General features: G+C 48.2%; 1 protein-coding gene across 3 annotated transcripts in view; it reads left to right on the top strand.

Annotated features, from left to right (window-relative positions):
* The first annotated feature begins 2336 nt into the window (after nucleotides 1-2336).
* PUM2 (pumilio RNA binding family member 2) overlaps nucleotides 2337-18645 on the top strand; it is a 427826-nt gene continuing 411517 nt past the window's right edge. For 2 of the 3 annotated variants that reach the window (XM_029595976.1, XM_029595973.1), the window contains exon 1: nucleotides 2337-2696. Coding sequence is in view for 1 of the 3 variants with exons in the window: in XM_029595975.1 (XP_029451835.1) it covers nucleotides 5187-5189 (3 nt within the window). In the remaining 2 variants the exon portion in view is untranslated. Of the gene's footprint in view, nucleotides 2697-4857; nucleotides 4948-5030; nucleotides 5190-18645 lie in introns of all 3 variants that reach the window. The other variant, XM_029595975.1, reaches the window with a different exon arrangement.

Raw genomic sequence — 18645 nt, 5'->3', positions numbered from 1 at the left:
TCCCCAGGGAAGAGGAGTTGGCAATCTATTCAATGATACTCTTCTGAGGAGAGGAGCTAACAATAGGTATATTGTACTTCGCTACTGAGATAGCAATCTAAAATGCCTTTGCTATGGAGTAGCAATCTGTTATATATAGGCTGCTGGCAAGTCCCATAGAAAGAGAAGGTAGCTATCTATATAATACTTCCGTAAGCGGTGTTAGTGGTCGGTGGTGGTTGGCTCCCACAGAGTGATAGTAGTGTAAGGAATGACCACTTGGAGGAAATGGTGAATCCCTGGGCTGATGGCAGATGACAGCGCTCCCAGGAGGAGATCCTGAGAGGAACCACCGGCTAGGCCAGAATATGAAATAAACACAAATAGTTCTTTATTAGGCTGGAAGCTGAACCACCAGTGGTGGCAGTAGAGAGTCGATGTGTCCGGTAGGGCTGAAGTCCTTCTGATACTGGAATATAATCTCTGGGTTGCTGAGCTGTAGAGAGAGACTAGAAGTAGTGAGTAGACAGGGTATACTGGATACAAAATGGTACACTCACAATCGTAGATGTCTGCAATGGTCTCTATGCCACAGAGTTTCTTCAGTATATTCAGGAACAGGAGCCGTAGGCGAGCACTGGTTCCTCTACACAGTCTGTAATAAGAACTCACAATAGCTGTATATGAAATAGCTTCTAGAGTAGAAGAGAGCCTTTAAAGGATTCTAGGAACATGAGCCCTCGTGGAGCGAGTGCCGGTTCCTATCTGCAATCTTGCCAATATAACTCTCGATCTCCGTACCTGCGATAACGTCTTAGATGGAAGGAAGTCTTCAGAGCTATAGGAATGTAGGCCCTCGTGGAGAGAGTACCGATTCCTATCTACAATAGGACTCACTGTGTTCATGTCTGCAATCGCTTCCAGGCAATGGAAGGAGCGAGTACTGGATCCCGTCTTGGCAATCTAAAATCAAGAAGAGAGAGCGGAGCCCCAGTGGAGCAGGTACTCCTGGTAAGTTTGAAAAGGCTGAGCAGTGGAGAAGGATTCCCCTTGCAGACTCGGATCATTGTTGCAAGTTTCGTGGCCTGCCGAAGCAAGTCCTGTTGGAAATCCTTGCTAACTCGTTAGAGGTTAGCAAACAAAGACCTTTTAAAGTGGAAATGAATAACGTCACTACGGGGGAATGCCCCCAAGTTTCGCGCCCTTGCTGGTATAAGTCTGGAGCGCGCAGCCCTTACGTCATCAGGAACATGGCGGATCCGTAGCGTCAAGCCAGTCCGGGGACACCGGGACCAAGAGGCAGGGAGAAGCCACGGCTGCATCTGTCCGTCAGAGCCAAAGGGAGTCGCTCCCAAGGTAGAGAGGGTAGGGCGAGGGGCGAGAAGAGGCAAGAACGCAACAGTGTGAGAGGGTGCCTGTGTGAGGGGGTGGGGGTAAGAGAGGAAGCATGTGTGTGTGTGTGCGCGGGGGTGAGAGGAATCATGTGTGAGAGATAAAGAGGAAGTGTGTGTGCATGTGTGTTTGTGTACCCCCAGTTCACGACAATCTCAGGGTGACAGGTATGGAGTGGGGGATTTTTAAAATCCTTAGTTTTAATTACTGGGTGTTATTTGATGTGTTCTATTTTGAAATATTTTATCGATGTTTAGGAAATTTTTAAAAATTTGTATAGAAGCTTCTAATTATTGAATATTATTCTATTCAGCTGTTTTGAAATGTATATTTTTTAGTATGGTTTTGCTATTCTGATTGATTTATATTTCTTGATTGTATTATTTTGAGGAATAGTGATTTTCTGGTTTTCAACTGTTGCACTGCATACAGAATCTGGCTTGTGATTTCCAGTTCGGTTTTTGTCTGCAGGTGTGTGTGTGTGTGAGAGACAGAGGAAGCGCGCGTGTTAGCGTGTGAAAGACACAGAGGAAGCGTGTTTGTGCGCGCGCCGTGCACACGTGTGAGAGATAGAAGCGCACACGCGTGTGTGTTAGTGTGTGAGAGAGACACAGAGGAAGCGTGTATGTGTGTGTGTGTGTGAGTGAGTGTGTATGAGTGTGTAACAATCTTAGGTTGACAGATATGGAGAGCGGGAGATTTTTAAAAGCCTTATTAGTTTTAATTACTGAGTGTTATTTGACCTGTTTTCAGTTTTGAAAAATTTTATCGATGTTTAGGAAATTTAAAATTATATACTGGAGGGTGTGTGTGCCAAAGAAGTATCCGCACCAGGTCCCAAATACTCTCCCCTTCCCAGCCCCTCTGTTTAGCGCTAATACTACAAGCGGAATCAGTCAAAATACTAATTCTGCCAGCGGAAGCTGCAGGGGGTGGGTTTAGTGGCGACAGCTCCACCTTCACCTTCCATTGGGGAGGGGGCGTGGTGCTGTAGGCGGAAGCGGCTCTGCCCCGCACCACCCCCTTCCCCTGCGGGCTCCCAAGCTGCCCCGCGCGGCCGGGAGAGGAGCAGCCGCCGGCGCTGGTTGAGCTCGCGCCATGTTGTTGTGACTCTCCCCCCCGTCTCTCTCTCTCTCTCAGACGCGCGCTTGCTCGCTCCGGAGGCGGGGGAGGGAGAGGACGGTGCGCCCTGCGCTCACATCTTGAATACCTCCTCTAATGGGTTTTTTTGTTTTGTTTGTTCTCTCACCACCGAGAACGGACCGTGGGAGCGAGGAAGAGCCGTGAAACCATCGCCGCCCTGGGAGAGCGCAGCCCCGGCCCGAGTGAGTGACTGCTAGTCTGGCGGGAGGGGGGCGGGAGCGGCCGGGCCTGGTGGCTGGGGACAAGGGGGGCGGGAGCGGCCGGGCCTGGTGGCTGGGGACAAGGGAGGCGGAAGCGGTGGGCCGGGTCGGGGAAGCCCGGGAGCTGGGCCCTATGCCGGAAGGCCTGCTTTTCCTTTCCCTTTTGTGTTGTGTTGTGTTTTTTTTTTTTTTTTGCGGCCCGGGTGCCGCCTCCTTTCCCGTCTCCTTTCCTTCGTTTCCCGATGCGGGGGGTGGGGCAGCGAGCCGGCCGCGAGTGTTTTCTCTAGTCCCCCCCCCCCCCCCTCCCTCCGGTGTTATACACGTGCGTGTCTCTCCTGCTTTTGTTTTATTGTTCGCTCCACCGCTCACCCCCCCCCCTCTAATATCGCTGATCAGGCTCCGCCAAACTTCTTTTTCATGGGCTTTGGCTATCCAGCTGCTTCCTGTACTTTGCGGGCCTGGTTCAAACTTTGGTTTGTTTTCGTTCATGTTTGTTTTGCTTTGTTTTGTTTTTTTGCTAAACTCTATTACTGCTTGTTCCGTTGTTCTGCATGTTAATCCTACCTCCGAACACAAACAAAAGCTGGCTGTTTGCGTGTAACTGTTGATCTGAAGCCTGCTGTCTTCTGTTGATGGGGTTTTTATAGCATGAAACTGGGTGTCATCAGTCTCATCCTTCGGAGGACACTTAAACTTGCTATTTTGGTATCGATGTAAAAATTTGCTGTACTGTAACTAAAAGGAATTTCGTATTTGTCAAACACTTTGCAAGGGATGCGATTTATGTTTACGATAACCAAGACAAATGCCATGTAGTAAGGCTGCAATGCTTTTGCATATCTTGCTATACGAACTTTTGATTTGCTACATGACTTATTTTCTGTTGCCAGATCTGCAGTAGAGTTCTAGAAAATTTTAAAGCATTGGGATGTTATGCCGTTTTAAACAAGTTATGATCTTGTGCGGATAGGAAGATAGAAATCTGTCAGTAATACGGGCATCCAGGACATCACTCTCTCACATCCACCCTTTACATTCCTCAATGATCACAGACAATGGGGGTTGGGTTTAACAAGGCCGCAGCTTTAATAATAACCTGGAGGCCCGAGCCCCAATAACATTACAAAATCAACAGTAACAATCTTCAGCCGTCCGCCACTCCTCTAGCAAGACGACTCTCCACCAGCCACTCGGCTTGCCTTTGGCCTCCTCACCAGATTCAGACTCCAACCACCTTCCAGCAAGGAGCCAACCCAGTGTGCCACCGCCGCCTTCTAGCAAGTAGCCAGGCCTGCCGAATGACTCCCGCCGCTTTATAGCAAGGAGTCCGCCGCCCAAGCATTCCTCAGCAGTACATCACATTGAAATCGTCCCCTGAATCCAACATCTCATCAATATATAAACAGTGTACCGCCAGCATTGGCTCGGGCCCTCCGCTGCGACAGCCATCACAATTCAAAATAACAGACAACAATAAAATAATGAGGGTGGGCGGGAGGGAAAATGGCCTCTGCCTCTTGGAGCAGCCGCGCCGCAGAGAAGGACTGTGGCGCGTTACTCCGAGGCAGCCCCTACCCTAAATTCAACCGCGGCTTGCTGGCCAATCAGGATTGGCCAGCATCGCCTCAGCTCCTCCTTCTGCCCCTAGCCTTACCTCACTGATAACCGCCTCACCTTCTCCTAACCCCGACCCCCCCCCCCCTCCGCTGCCTGTCCCTCAGGTGACCCCTGCCTTCCTGAGCCCTTCCTCGTCTTATGGCACCCTACCCCTAGGGACCTGCCCCTTCCCGAGCATGCCTGGGCCCGCATTACCTTGGCCTGCCATTCATTTCGACTGTCAGGCCCTCCAAAACTATGATAAAGTTAAGTAAATATATAACCAGGAAGGCAGGTTGGCAGGGTAATGCTTAAAACATGAATTTGTGCTTGTAACTGGTTTATTCCATGTGGTAACATTGGTATGGGGAATGTATTTGGTGTGGGAGATGTGGCATGTTTTTTCATGGTACTTTTTGGAGCAGAGTAGTTTTATTTTGTGCCATTAGTGGAAAATCTTATGTAGATAAGGTTGCTTAATGTCAAATGCAGGTATATATAGAAATTAAAATAGATATAGATGTTTTCCTTTCTTTTCCTTTTCAAGTGGTTTTCATCCTTTGCCAATATATCCTGATCCTGATCCTGAAAATGTATGATGTGAAATCAGTCTGCCACCTGCCTTTTGAAGTGTTAGGTAGGCTAAAATTAAATTGTCAGTTGGTGTACCATTTTTGTTAGATTTTTTTACCAATTAAATTTTTTTTTAATCTTCTACAGTCCCTGGCAGTCCATGGTTCTAGGCTTTCGCAGTCTGAAGATGGCTGATGAGGTCAATTCAGGATTGACAGAAAGAAGGTGGATTTCACATCCACCTGTTTCTAACCCAGATAATTTACACTTGCCTGTTTTGCTTGTCCTGAGATTAGCATATTAATGGTGAGGCCTGGAGAGTTTTTCAGAATTAAGTTTGTATTTTCTGGTACATATGGTAGTACCACAAGTGCAAATGCATGTTTTATATAGCCTAGGGTCTTTGGGCAAAGTGAAGTGAAGAAAATAATCTTGCCGTGTTGGTAGGCCCTGTTTGTATGTAAAATAGGTTTTTTTGTACAGACTTATATTCCAGAAAATGTAGTGCAGTAACTACTACCCTTTTCTTCACTTTTCCTACTCTTTCTCCTCAATATATTCACCTTCCTTTTCTCTAAAACTCTTGTACCTGCTTTGTTTACTTGTTCTTTTCTCACTTCTGCAACAAGCCCCAGCTTTCCTCGCCACTACAGTGTAGTGCCTACATCCTCTCTGCTCTTCATCTTTCTTTTCTCTCACATTCTCTCTTGCCCTCCTTCCCCCTCCTTCCCTCTCCCCCCATTTCCCCTCTCTTGTATATTTAGCAGGGCATGTCACCTTTCAAACATTGCTACTCTCTACCACCTCTTGTCTCCTGCTGGTTGTCAACACCTGACAACCAAAAGTCTGTGGGAAGAAGTAGGAGCAACAGTGAGAAAAGCTTTTCCTGCTTTCTGTTCTCTATAAGGCGGTCACTCATGCTATATTTATTTATTTATTTATTTAAAAATTTTTATATGCCGACATTCATCCAGGATATCATATCGGTTCACAATGTAACGCAAAAACAAACGCACGGCATGGCGCTTTACATTGAACAGTAAAAAACATGATAACAAGGCATTAACGAGAGGGGGGAACAATAATATGGGAAGTTTTGCAATAGTGTTAAGGATGCAGGCAAGGCAAGCCATTCACCAGCTTTGAATTTTTGGTTGGCATGAGCAAGTTGGTAACCATAAACTTCATACCATGAAGGCAAGGACGGAAAAATCCCAGGATTCAAGTCGACTGGGTGCCTAAAATTCAGAAAAGCAGAAATATAAAAATATAGGAAAAGAAGAAAAAATAGTGAAACTAAAAAATGAGCAGAATAAGAAATAGCCAAACAATTTAAGAAAATAGTATCAAAAGTGAGAGAAAAATAAGGAAAAAATTTTCCCCTACTCCTAAATGTTTTTGACATGTGCCTTCATTTTCTAAATATATGCATGGAGGCTATATAAGCTTTGGAACATTTTTGCATTAAAGATGCTGTTGTATAAATTAAATATTGCAGGTTCTGACACCTTTTTAACTTGATTAAATCAAACAGTGTGTATTTAACACTTACATCAGTGATAGTCTGCTTTTAGGAACTCTATTAACCTTTTTAGAAGCAAATCTAATCTGAAAGAGCTACATTTGAATCCTGTTAGCTTAAAAATTAAAATATTAGAACTTTTTTAATTGTTTTTTTTTTCTATAAAATGTTATGGCAGTGACCCTGGAAGACATGTAACTTCTTAGCCTCAGCTTGTGTGTGCGTGTAAAAAAAATGTATATAACACCATAGTAAAATTGATTTGTTTTTCTTTAAAAAAATAATTTAGGCCAGTTGTCATGATTCATTTTTTCTCAGCATCTCTCTCTAATCCTCTGCTGAGCAATTTTAGGAATAGTTATGGAAGCCTTTGAAATCAGAACTAGACAGAAATGAGTTCCTAGTTCATAATAATCCACAAATTAAGGTGAAATAATGTTGTAGTGTTTTTTAAAATTAGAATTATCTCCTTGGCAGGATATGTGACACCATATATCTGCCTGAGAACATTTAAACTTCGCTGAGTTTCAGATCATCTAGGTTGATGTATTGCCTCAAACTATAGTCTACTTATCATTACTGGTTTCAGACTTGTCATATCATACTTAATAAATGTAAACAATTGAATTAACTCCATTGGGCTTTCTCTCAAGCCGATGCAATATAATGTGCTTAGCTGAGTGCACTACTTTGCATGTGATTGGATGCATGTTTTTAACTTGTGTCTAGATCACTGCAAAGCTAATAGCGTTCATCACATGTAAGTACATGTAGATGAGGCCTTTAGCTAATCCCTGCAATTCAAAAAATTTCCTGCACAGCCAATGCGCCCTTGCAACGCAGCATATTTTATGCTGCAGTCAAGGACTAATTGGGAAAAAAAATTCCTACTTTCTGGGGTAGATTTTCAAAGGGCTACGCGCGTACCCCCTGCGCACGGCGAGCCTATCTTGCATAGGCTCGGAGACGCGCGCAAGCCCCGGGACGTGCGTAAGTGTCGGGGCTTTCCGGGGGGGGGGGTGTGTGTGTGTGTGTGGCGTCATTGGGGGCGTGGCCGCTGCCTCCAGACCAGCCCCCGGACTGGACCATGGCGCGCCAGCAGCGCGATAAAGGGGGGGGGGGAATTAGGGCCGGGGGTGCGGGTTAGTTAGGGGAAGGGAGGGGAAGGTGCGGGGGGGGGGGGGGGGTGTGTGGAAGGAAAGTTCCCTCCGAGGCCACTCCGATTTCGGAGCGACCTCGGAGGGAACGGAGCCAGGCTGCTCGGCGTGCGCAGGCTGCCGATTTTGCTCAGCCTTGCGCGCACCGACCCTGGATTTTAAAAGATATGCGCACCAGGTGCACGAACAAAAGTACACATGGGCGTATTTTTATAAAATCTACCCCTCTGTGCTTCCCCCTACTAGTACAGTTGCTATACTAAGGAGGAGGAACTGTAAAAAGCGGAATCATGTAAAAAAAAAAAAAAGCTTGAAGAAAAATTCCAGGGTGCCCAATATTCACCCACAGTATACACTGTCCGGGCTGAGTATATTGTGCCTGTAGTGGGAGAAAACGGATGCTCGTATTGAACGTCCCTTTCCTTATCCGCACTGACAGCCACCTTTCCTGCGTGCCCGATGCCAAGGAAATGCTATGGATGCACAGTTTCCCAGCGCCTCCTTTTTACCATGGCAGCTCATTTTAATATTAAATCATGTACCTGGGAGAGGTGGATAGGCGTGCATTAGAGCGGGTGCTCGATCATGAGCATCTGTTTTACGTGTGCTGATGTTACATCGGCCTGTCTGTGCCTAGAAGAGAAATGCTTGTGATATTGATAAACCTTAGTGATGTGTAAGGATGACATTGTGCTGGATGCACTCAAAATATGGGACAAGTTTTAGTCCAAAGTTTTGCCCTCTCGTAGATGCAAGCAAAAGAATAACAGCCTGTATTTGTGGCAGAATACCAGAAGTGAAAATTCTGAATTCTGTCCATTGGCAGAAGTAAATAGAATTGTTGGCAGAAAGAACTGATGCTTTAGATGTTTGATTTGAAAAATGGTATGCAAAAATAGATTAGAACCCCCATTGTGATCTGGAACTTTGCTCTTTTATTGCTCAGTAGCTGAAAATTTTTTTTGTAGTAGTAGTACTAGCTGGATTCTTTGAAATGTGTGCTAAGAAGCAAAAATATATACCTCATGGTTGGACAACTTTGCTCATCTTTTCTCAGGGATTTCGTTCACCTCTTGTGCTTAGTTTAAAGATAGTTCTGTTATGTCTGCAATTAAACTAAGGATTTGCTCCAAAATCTTGAGCTTTTGGTCAGTAATAAAGTATACAGAAAAATGTTGCTTTTTTACCACATCCCCTCCAACATTATTCCAATTATCCAAAACATACAATCTTTCAGGAGTCTAATGTGTAGTAGAGATGTGAATTGTGTGAACAGCTGATGCCTGGGAACGGGAAATCTCTCCCCGAGGCCCCCCTGGATCTCTCCTCTCCCTGAGGCCCCCCCCCCCCCGGACCACCAGCTAATTTTAAAAGGTTTTGGGGGGTTGGGAGGGTGGGGGTCGATTTAAAGGGTCGGGTGGGTTTATTTTTTTTTAGCGGCGCGGGCCTCCCTAAAAAAAAAGGGTCGGGAGGGTGGGGGAGGCTAAGGGGGGTCGATTTAAAGGGTCGGGTGGGTTTTTTTTTTTATCGGGCCATCGGCGCCATTTTAATTAGTGGCAGCCAAAATGGCGCCGATGGCCCGAGAGTGGGAGATCGCGCCGGGACCCCCCCCACTGGACCACCAGGTAATTTAACATTTTGTGGGGGTTTGGGAGGGTGGGGGAGGGTAAGGAATTGGTTTTAAAGGGTCGGGGTGGGTTTAGGGGTTGTTTTGGTGTGCCGGTTTTCCCGCCCTCCCCCAAATAATTCCCGTGCCCTATTTAACGATACAATACAAATGCCCCTGACGATAAATCGGGGGCATTTGTATTGTATCGTGCACTCTAACGATTTAGGACGATTTTAAAATTATCTGACGAGAATTTTAATCGTTCAAAAACGATTCACATCCCTATTGTGTAGTACCCGTTTTAAAACTACTCTGCACAAACTTAGGACACATGCACAAACACCAGGTCTACCCCAAATGTTTATCTGACATTGGATTCTTTTTTTTGAATCATTTGCATCTTCAGAGCAAGTCTCTAATCAGAGTTATTTCTTAAAGTTTTACAAATTCACCCAATCCCCTTCTAAGCCATAGCTAACAAAATCAGTTGTTCCACCAGGCCCACCTTTAACGTCAAAAGGGGCTTATTTTCTTTTCACATAGCAAATGTCCTTATCTGTAATGTATTTAAGGAAAGCAAATGACAGAGACCAACATTTTGATTCCTGATAGCTAAAATCTTATTTAATTAAATCTATAGCTTACTAGATTTACCAGAAAGTTGTTGTGGCTGGATTGATTAGTGGAGTTTTCCTGCTGTGGTTTCTTTTTTTTTTTTTTTTTGGTAGGTTTATCACAGCATGGAGATTACTAGAAGTGGACACTTTGACATATAAGTTAAACAGCAAAGATAAGACAGTATTTCATCCCCTCCCTGTTGAATTTGTAAGCCTGGCAGTTTAGCATGTAGTAAGCAGAACACTATTTAAACCCTGTGTAATTGTGCTATTTAATCATTGTGCTATTTAATCACTGACCTATGAAGCGAAGGATATCACTCTAAAGTTGGATAGAGAAGTCCAACAAAAAGGCGTCACCTACAGCTTGTTTGATCTTTAATTCTAGAGTAAATCCTCAAACTGAATACCTGACAGATCTACATTGCTTTTCTCTTTTGTTAATGTCTTCAGTGCATAATTATCTTGTAATGTTGTAAGGCAGTGGTTCTCAACCTTTTTTCTGTCGGGACATACCTGACAGATGGTTCTCGCATGCATGACACACTAACCCATGATCGTCACAGGGCTAGATGTAAAAGTACAGTTTGCATCCACGGGAACCCCCCTGACCCACAATAATGGATGTAAAGCAGAATTATGACATTCCCCATACAACTCACCCTACAAAAAAGATATTCTGGTTCTGGTGTCATCTCAGTAACAGCAACTCAAACTCCTTCTACTTCCAGGCTCAATAGCCCTACTTATGAAAAGACAGCAGTTTACCACCAATGCATGTCCTCTTGAGAAAACACAACAAATAAGACTGATACAAATGCTTACATGCTAGTAAAATATCTCATCTCGGTAACAGACACAGAACTGACCTAACATACTCCCAGGATCTGTAGTAATGCACATAAACTAATCCGCACACAGTTACACCTGTATTATGGAATACACTCAAACAGGAGCAACCCTATCTATGAAAAGGCAACACTACAAATATTAAATTGGGCCCTAAAAACCAATATACCTCTTATTAGGAAAACAGAGCTAGCAAGCAGCTATAGATCCCCACACAGAAATAATTGTAAAACTATACTAATAAGCAGAATAAATGTTTCAAAACAACTATGAACAGAATAACATCCAACAATTAAAAACTCATAAAAACTATTAAAGATTCTCCAAACACCAATGGAGAAATTACTTACCTGATAATTTCGTTTTCCTTCGTGTAGACAGATGGACTCAGGACCAATGGACTCAGGACCAATGGGTATAGTGTACTCCTGTTAGCAGTTGGAGACGGATCAGATTTCAATCTGACGTCAGCCCCTAGTACATATACCCCTGCAGGAAGTGCAGCTCCTCAGTATTTTTCCTTGCAAAGTATTGTGGATATATGTGTGACTGACTGATTAACTTAATATGATTAACTTAGATAACTTTTGTTAGAACGTTAAAAACTTGATTAACTTGAACTGGTTGGTTGACTATAGCTGGAGACCACCAGTGTGCCCAACCGGAAAGCGTCGACACCCGCCAGGGTGGATGCCCTAGGGAAATGAAAGCATGGCTTACTCTTGATTGTTGAAGGACCATGTGTAGTGGCAGCCGAGTGTGGGCTGCTGAGTCCATCTGTCTACACTAAGGAAAATGAAATTATCAGGTAAGTAATTTCTCCATTTCCTAGTGTGTAGCAGATGGACTCAGGACCAATGGGATGTATAAAAGCTACTCCCGAACTGGGTGGGAGGCTGCCCGTGGTCTATTAAGGATTGCTCTTGCAAATGCTATGTCCTCCCGAGCCTGAACATCCAGACGGTAGAATCTGGAGAAGGTATGGATGGAGGACCAAGTTGCTGCCCTGCAGATCTCGGCAGGTGACAGCATTCTAGTTTCTGCCCAGGAAACCGCCTGGGCTCTGGTGGAATGGGCCTTGACCTGTAGAGGTGGTTTTCCCGCTTCTACGTAGGCCGCCTTGATGACTTCCTTGATCCAGCGGGCAGTGGTTGCCCGCGAGGCCGCTTCCCCTTGCCTCTTCCCGCTGTGAAGGACGAAAAGGTGGTCCGTCTTTCGTACTGGTTCCGACATTTCCAGATATCTGGATAGGAGTCTGGAGATGGCGCAGACTACGGGCTTCTTCCGACCTCTTCAAGCCATCCATCGTTGGTAGTGAGATGGTTTGGTTAAGGTGGAAGTGTGAGACCACTTTGGGGAGGAAGGAGGGAACTGTGTGTAGCTGAATGGTCCCCGGGGTGAGTCTGAGGAATGGCTCACGGCAGGACAGGGCCTGTAGCTCTGAGATGCGGCGGGCCGAGCACACGGTCAGCAAGAACACAGTCTTCAAGGTTAACAGACGGAGGGACAGGCCTCGGAGGGGTCTGAAGGCGGATCCCGCTAGGAATTCCAAGACTAGGTTGAGGTTCCACAGGGGCACTGGCCACTTTAGTGGTGGGCGAATGTGTTTGACTCCTTTCAGAAAGCGTGATACATCTGGGTGCGAGGCTAAGCTGTCGTCCTCGCTCCTGGAGCCGTAGCATGACAATGCGGCCACCTGTACCTTGATGGAGTTGAGGGACAGACCCTTCTGTAGTCCGTTCTGTAGGAATTCCAGGATCACGGGAACTTTGGAGGAACGTGGTTTGACATTGTGGTCTTCGCACCAGGCCTCAAACACTCTCCAGATCCTTATGTATGTTAGAGATGTGGAGAACTTGCGTGCTCGGAGGAGAGTATCTATTACTGCCCCCGAGTATCCCCTCTTCCTCAGGCGGGCCCTCTCAATGGCCAGACTGTAAGAGAGAATTGAGCTGGGTCCTCGTGGAGGATGGGACCTTGTTGTAGCAGGTCTCTGTGTGGAGGCAGGGGTAGTGGATTCCCTACCAGTAGTCTTCTCATGTCAGCGTACCAGGGTCTTCTTGGCCAGTCCCCTGTGCCGTTGAATCTTGTGAATGATTGCGCCCAGCAAGGGCCACGGCGGAAAGGCGTATAGCAGGGTCCCCGGTGGCCAGGCCTGTACCAGGGCGTCGATCCCCTGGGACTGCGGATCCCGCCTGCGGCTGAAGTATCTGGATACTTGAGCATTGGATCTGTTTGCTAGGAGATCCATGTCTGGAGTCCCCCACCGATTCACTATCATCTTGAAGGCTGTGGGTGACAACTTCCATTCTCCTGGGTTTAGACTTTCCCTGCTGAGGAAGTCTGCCGTGGTGTTGTCCGTCCTGGAGATTTGCTTCCGCCCAAGCCATCAGAGGGTCTATTTCTAAGGACAACTGTTGGCTTCTGGTTCCGCCCTGCCAGTTGATGTAGGCCACCGTCGTGGCGTTGTCAGACATCATTCTGACCGCTTTGTCTCGAAGTCTGTGGGCGAACTGCAGGCAGGCTAATCTGACCGCCCGTGCTTCTAGGCAGTTGATGTTCCACCCCGCCTCTTCTTCGTTCCACCGCCCTTGGGCGGTTAACTCTTCGCAGTGTGCTCCCCACCCGTGTAGGCTGGCATCTGTGGTGAGCAGGGTCCCGGTTGGGGAGGATAGTCTTGATCCCCGGCTCATGTGGCTGGTCTGTAGCCACCACCTTAGCTGGGTCCAGACTCTGCCTGGTAGTGGTAGACGTACAGAGTAGTTCTGGGATCGTGGGCTCCACCGTGATAGGAGTGAGCGTTGCAGGGGCCTTATGTGGGCCAGCACCCATGGCACCACTTCGTGTGGATGCCATTAGTCCGAGGACTTGCAGGTAATCCCATGCTGTGGGACGAGGGTCACTCAGCAAGGTCTGGAGCTGGTCCCACAGCTTTGATCTCCTCGTGGGGGTCAGGCTGACCTTGTCTTCCTTGGTATCGAATCGGACTCCTAGGTATTCCAGCGGCTGCGAGGGCTGTAGGGAGCTCTTGTTTGTGTTGACTACCCATCCCAGGCTTTCCAGTAGAGCTATGACTGCTGGATGCTTGGTGGCTTTCCTCTGGTGATTTTGCTCTGATCAGCCAATCGTCCAGGTAAGGATGAACGAGGATTCCTTCCTTCCTGAGCGTTGCCGCCGCTACTACTATTACCTTGGTGAACGTCCGGGGCGCAGTGGCTAACCCGAAGGGTAGTGCCCGGAACTGGTAGTGACGATTCAGGACTTTGAAGCGTAGGTAGCGCTGGTGTTCCTGATGAATTGGGATGTGTAAGTAGGCCTCTGACAGGTCCAGGGATGTGAGGAACTCTCCTGGCTGTATTGCGCGTATGACCGATCGTAGGGTTTCCATGCGGAAGCGTGGGATCCTTAGGTGTCGGTTGACTGACTTGAGGTCCAGGATGGGCCTGAATGTACCCTCTTTCTTGGGTACGATAAAGTAAATGGAGTAATGTCCAGTATTTGTTTCCCGAGTAGGTACCGGGGTTATGGCCTTGAGGTCCAGAAGTCTGGTCAGTGTAGCTTCCACTGCCGCCCTCTTGCGGGGGTCGTGGCAGGGAGATTCCACGAACTTGTCCGGAGGGGTTCGAAGGAAGTCCAAGTAGTACCCTTCTCAGATGATGGCTAGGACCCACTTGTCTGAAGTTAACTCGACCCATCTGCGGTAGAATAGGGTTAGCCTGCCCCCTATGGCTTCTTCCCTTGGATGGGTCGGCTGAATCTCATTGTGGGGTGCGGCTGGGGCCTGAACCCGAGCTGGTTCCCCTCTTGTTGTGTTTGTTCCGAAAGGACTGGTTCCTGCCCGAAGGGTGGGGCGCTTGATAATTATTCTTGTAAGGGTTGAAGCGCTGTGAGCTTCTGCCTCTGGTGGCCCTGGGAAAGGGATGCTGGTTTCTCTTCGTCTTGTCTTCCGGCAGACGAGCTAATGGGGAGTCGCCCCATTTGTTAGCCAGTTTCTCTAGTTCGCTGCTGAACAGGAGGGATCCTTTGAAGGGCATTCTCGTGAGGCGTGTCTTGGAGGAGGCGTCGGCCGACCAATTTTGGAGCCAGAGTTGTCTCCTGGCTGCCACTGTGGATGACACTCCTCTGGCTGCTGTGCTCACTAGATCGGAAGCCGCGTCAGTGAGGAATGATAGTGCTGATTCCATGTCTTCTCCCGGGGTGTTGTTCCTGGCTTGGGATAAACAGGAACGTGTCACCACAGTACAGCAGGTCGCAATTTGCAGGGACATGGCTGCCACCTCAAATGCTTGTTTTAGTATGGTTTCCAGGCGCCGGTCGTGTGCATCCTTGAGCGCCGCTCCTCCTTCCACTGGGATGGTAGTGCGCTTAGCGACTGCGCAAACTATGGCGTCTACTCTAGGGCACGCCAGAAGCTCCTTGGTTGCTGGGTCCAGGGGGTACACGGCCGATAAGTCTCGATCCCCTTTGAATGAGGACTCCGGCGCATTCCACTCCAGGTCAATTAGCTGTTGTGCCGCCTGTAAGAAAGGAAAATGGCGAGACGTCTGTCGAAGGCCCTCCAGCAGGGGGTTCATTCTAGGTTCCCCCGGGGTGCCTTGGCCCGGGATAGCGAGTTCCGATAGGCATTGGGATACCAGGTCCGGAAGCTCGTCATTTGAGAAGAAGTGTCTCATGGTTCGGTGTGGCTCTGTCCCCGAGGGAAGTTCTCCCTCCTCAAGGGGCTCGACTTCTTCCTCGGAGAAATCCGTGTCCCCATAGGTGGGGCTTCTGGGTGGTGGGAGCCTGTGCCTAGGCCTCGAGGGTCCTGGGGCATGAGGGTCTTCCGGTGTCGCATATGGTTCAGTCTGCATCTTGACAAAGGCGTGAATCCCCTTAAATAACTCTACCCAGGAGATCGATGCTGGGTCTAAGTTGAGGGGCGCCGGATCCCTGGGGGTCCCCGTCTGTGGGATGGACTCACTGGGGCCTGCTAGGTCCGGGGTGCCCCCTGAGGAGCTAGCACTGGGCCCTGGGTGGGACTGGCCCTGACCTGGATCTCCCAGGGCCTCCTCACAGTGTGCGCATAGGGCGTCTGCTTCCTCGCTCTGATGTGGCATGCTGGGCAGAGGCCTTGAGCTTTTATTCCTATTTCTGGAGGTGCCATTTCTGTGGATGCGTAAGCTCTTATTCGCTCCATTGCGTCTATGTGCGCGCAGGTGTGCCCCTAGCTGTAGGTGTGCGCCTTGTACTGTGCGCGTAACTTATGCGCGTAAGGTTTTATGTGCGCCTAAGAATATGCACACAAATAATTTTGTGCACTTAGCTTAATTTGTGCGCTCGAATTGGACGGCGGGCGGCGCGGTGAACAAGGCCAAGATGGCGACGGCGAGCGTGCGGGCAATATGGCGACCTCCTTGGAGGGTCTCCACGTGGGCAGACCCTGGAACAGCCGGGGCCTGGCCCTGCTAGAGCGGATCAACCCGGTGGCACAGATTCCGATCGCCGATCTGTGCTCCTCCTCGATTTTCGGAGACCGGATTAAGTAGAAGATTTACACTTTACCTTGTCTTTGGCGCTTCCCGGTTTTGCTCCGGGCGGTCTCCGGCTGCGGGGGAGAGGGCAAATACCTTCACCGTCGCGCTCGAGGGGGTGCACCCGCTGCCTCTCAGCTGCGCCCGAGATCGGGGGGCTAAGTCCTCGCCACGATTCGGCCGACGGACCGAGGCTGCCTCTCAGCCGCGCCCGGGGATTCGGGGGCTAAGTCCCTGCTGCGAATCGGCCACCGGACCGAGGCTCACCTCCGAGCGACCACAGAAATCACCTCTGGAAACTCAACTGGGGGAGGGACCCGAGGGTATCACCGCAGGAGTGCGGGGCTCGTCTTCAGTAGGTTTCTTCTTTAAATTTTTGGTCTAACGCTCTGAGAGCGTGCAGATAGTCCCTGACTGCTATGGAGATGGAAAATACTGAGGAGCTGCACTTCCTGCAGTGGTATATGTACTAGGGGCTGACGTCAGATTGAAATCTGATCCGTCTCCAACTGCTAACAGGAGTACACAATACCCATTGGTCCTGAGTCCATCTGCTAAACGCTAGGAAATAAAATATTTCAAAAAAGCAGACATCACATAATATTAAATAATTAAAATGGCAGTCAATCAAGAAAAATAAACTTAAAAAGCCACCTTTACTTACCCCCTCCAGCAGCTCTCCTACTCCCCTTCCATGCAGGCCGAGGCACACACCAGAAGCAGCAGTAGAAGCTAAGCTCTATACTCATGGTCCTCTTCCTTAGTGCCCATGTCTCTCACACACACACACACCATACCAGTCATGCCCCCATGACCAGTTTCTGTCTCTCACACACCAATCATCTCCCAAACAGTCTTTGACACTCACACACACCAATCACCTTTCTGAACAGTTTCTCTCATGCCATACACACACACACACACACACACACACAGGCTTCCCACTCCCGTGTTCTACTTACTTATATGGGCTTCTCACTCTCTTAATCACTTTCTCTGTCACACACACATACTCCCTCCCATGCTTGTTCTCTCCACATGCACAGGCTTCTCATTCCCTGAATCACTTTCTTTAACACACACCAGTCACCTGACCTCTCTCATGCATACACACACAGGCTTCCCACTCCCATGTTCTCTTTCAGATTATACAGGCTTCTCCCTCCCATGCTGTGTCTCTCACACACACCCAGGTTTCTCACTCCCATGCTCACTGTCTTCACATGCACAGGTTTCTCATTCCCATAATCACTTTCTCTCTGTTACACACACATACACCAGTCTCTCTCTCATTTCCATGCTCGTTCTCCACGTGCACAGGCTTCTCATTCCCTGAATCACATTCTTTCTCTCACATTCACACACACCAGTCTTTCTCTCACACACACCGTCACCTTACCAACCAATCTCTCTCATGCATGCACACACTCACAGGCTTCCCACTCCCATGCTCGCTCTCACATCAGGTTTCTCACTCCCATGCTTTTTCACCCCCCCCCGCGCCCCCACAACACCAGGCTTCTTAGCCCATGCTTCTCACATACCCAGATTTCTCACTTCCATGCTTTTTCTCTCTCTCACACACATCAGTCACCTCCCTAATGTCTCTCACTCTCACATACACATCAGTCATCTCCCTGAGCAGTCACTTTCACTCTCTCTCACATACACACACATCAGCTCTCTGACCAGTTTCTCTCAATCAAATACATTCTCTCACTTACACACAGGCTCTCAATCACACACACATTCTCTCACATACTGGCTGGCTGCTTCTCTCTCTTTCTCTCACTCACTTCCTCCCCCCCCGAGCACAAATGGTAGCTGCAGCAGCCTCCTCCTCCAGCCCCCGCAGGCCAAGAAAGAAGAATCCCATCGGCCTTGGGAGGCTCATGCTGCTGTCTCCTTTCCTGATTACCGGCTGCTTCGATTGCTCGGGGGCCAATGCTGCTGCTATTTTTCCACGCGACACTGCTCTTTCTCCTTCCCACGCACCGCGTATCACTTCCTGTTCCGGGTCACCGGGGGGGGGGGGGGGGCGGCGGGAAGAAGAAAAGGCCAGCCGCAGGTGCCACTGCTTCTTCTACCATCGCTGCTGTTCCCACTGGGCTTGAACGTACTGATAGCCCGGTGGCAACGGCAGCAGGGAAGGAAAAGCAGCGGGAGAGACCGGGAGCACGCGACACACCTGCCGGTGCTTGGTGACACACCGGTTGTGAAGCGCTGTTGTAAGGAATAGGTGAGGGAGGAAAGGAGGAATAAAAAGTACTGGGAAATATATTTTTTGAGTAGTGTTTTAAAAATCTAGTTGTAGTTTTGGGATCATTTTATTTTACATGTTGCAGTTTAATAAGTGATTTAAAATGTTTTTGTGGTTTTAGTTTGGTCTTGTTAAAAAATATTAGTTTTTTAGACATTTTTAGCAGATACACAATCCCAATGTTAAACAAATGAGAAAAACATTATATACACTGGTATTTTAACCTTAATATAGTGTG

This window comes from Rhinatrema bivittatum, chromosome 3 (genome assembly GCF_901001135.1).
Source record: "Rhinatrema bivittatum chromosome 3, aRhiBiv1.1, whole genome shotgun sequence".
NCBI classification, from domain to species: Eukaryota; Metazoa; Chordata; class Amphibia; order Gymnophiona; family Rhinatrematidae; genus Rhinatrema; species Rhinatrema bivittatum.
This window is presented reverse-complemented; position numbering and strand designations above follow the sequence as displayed.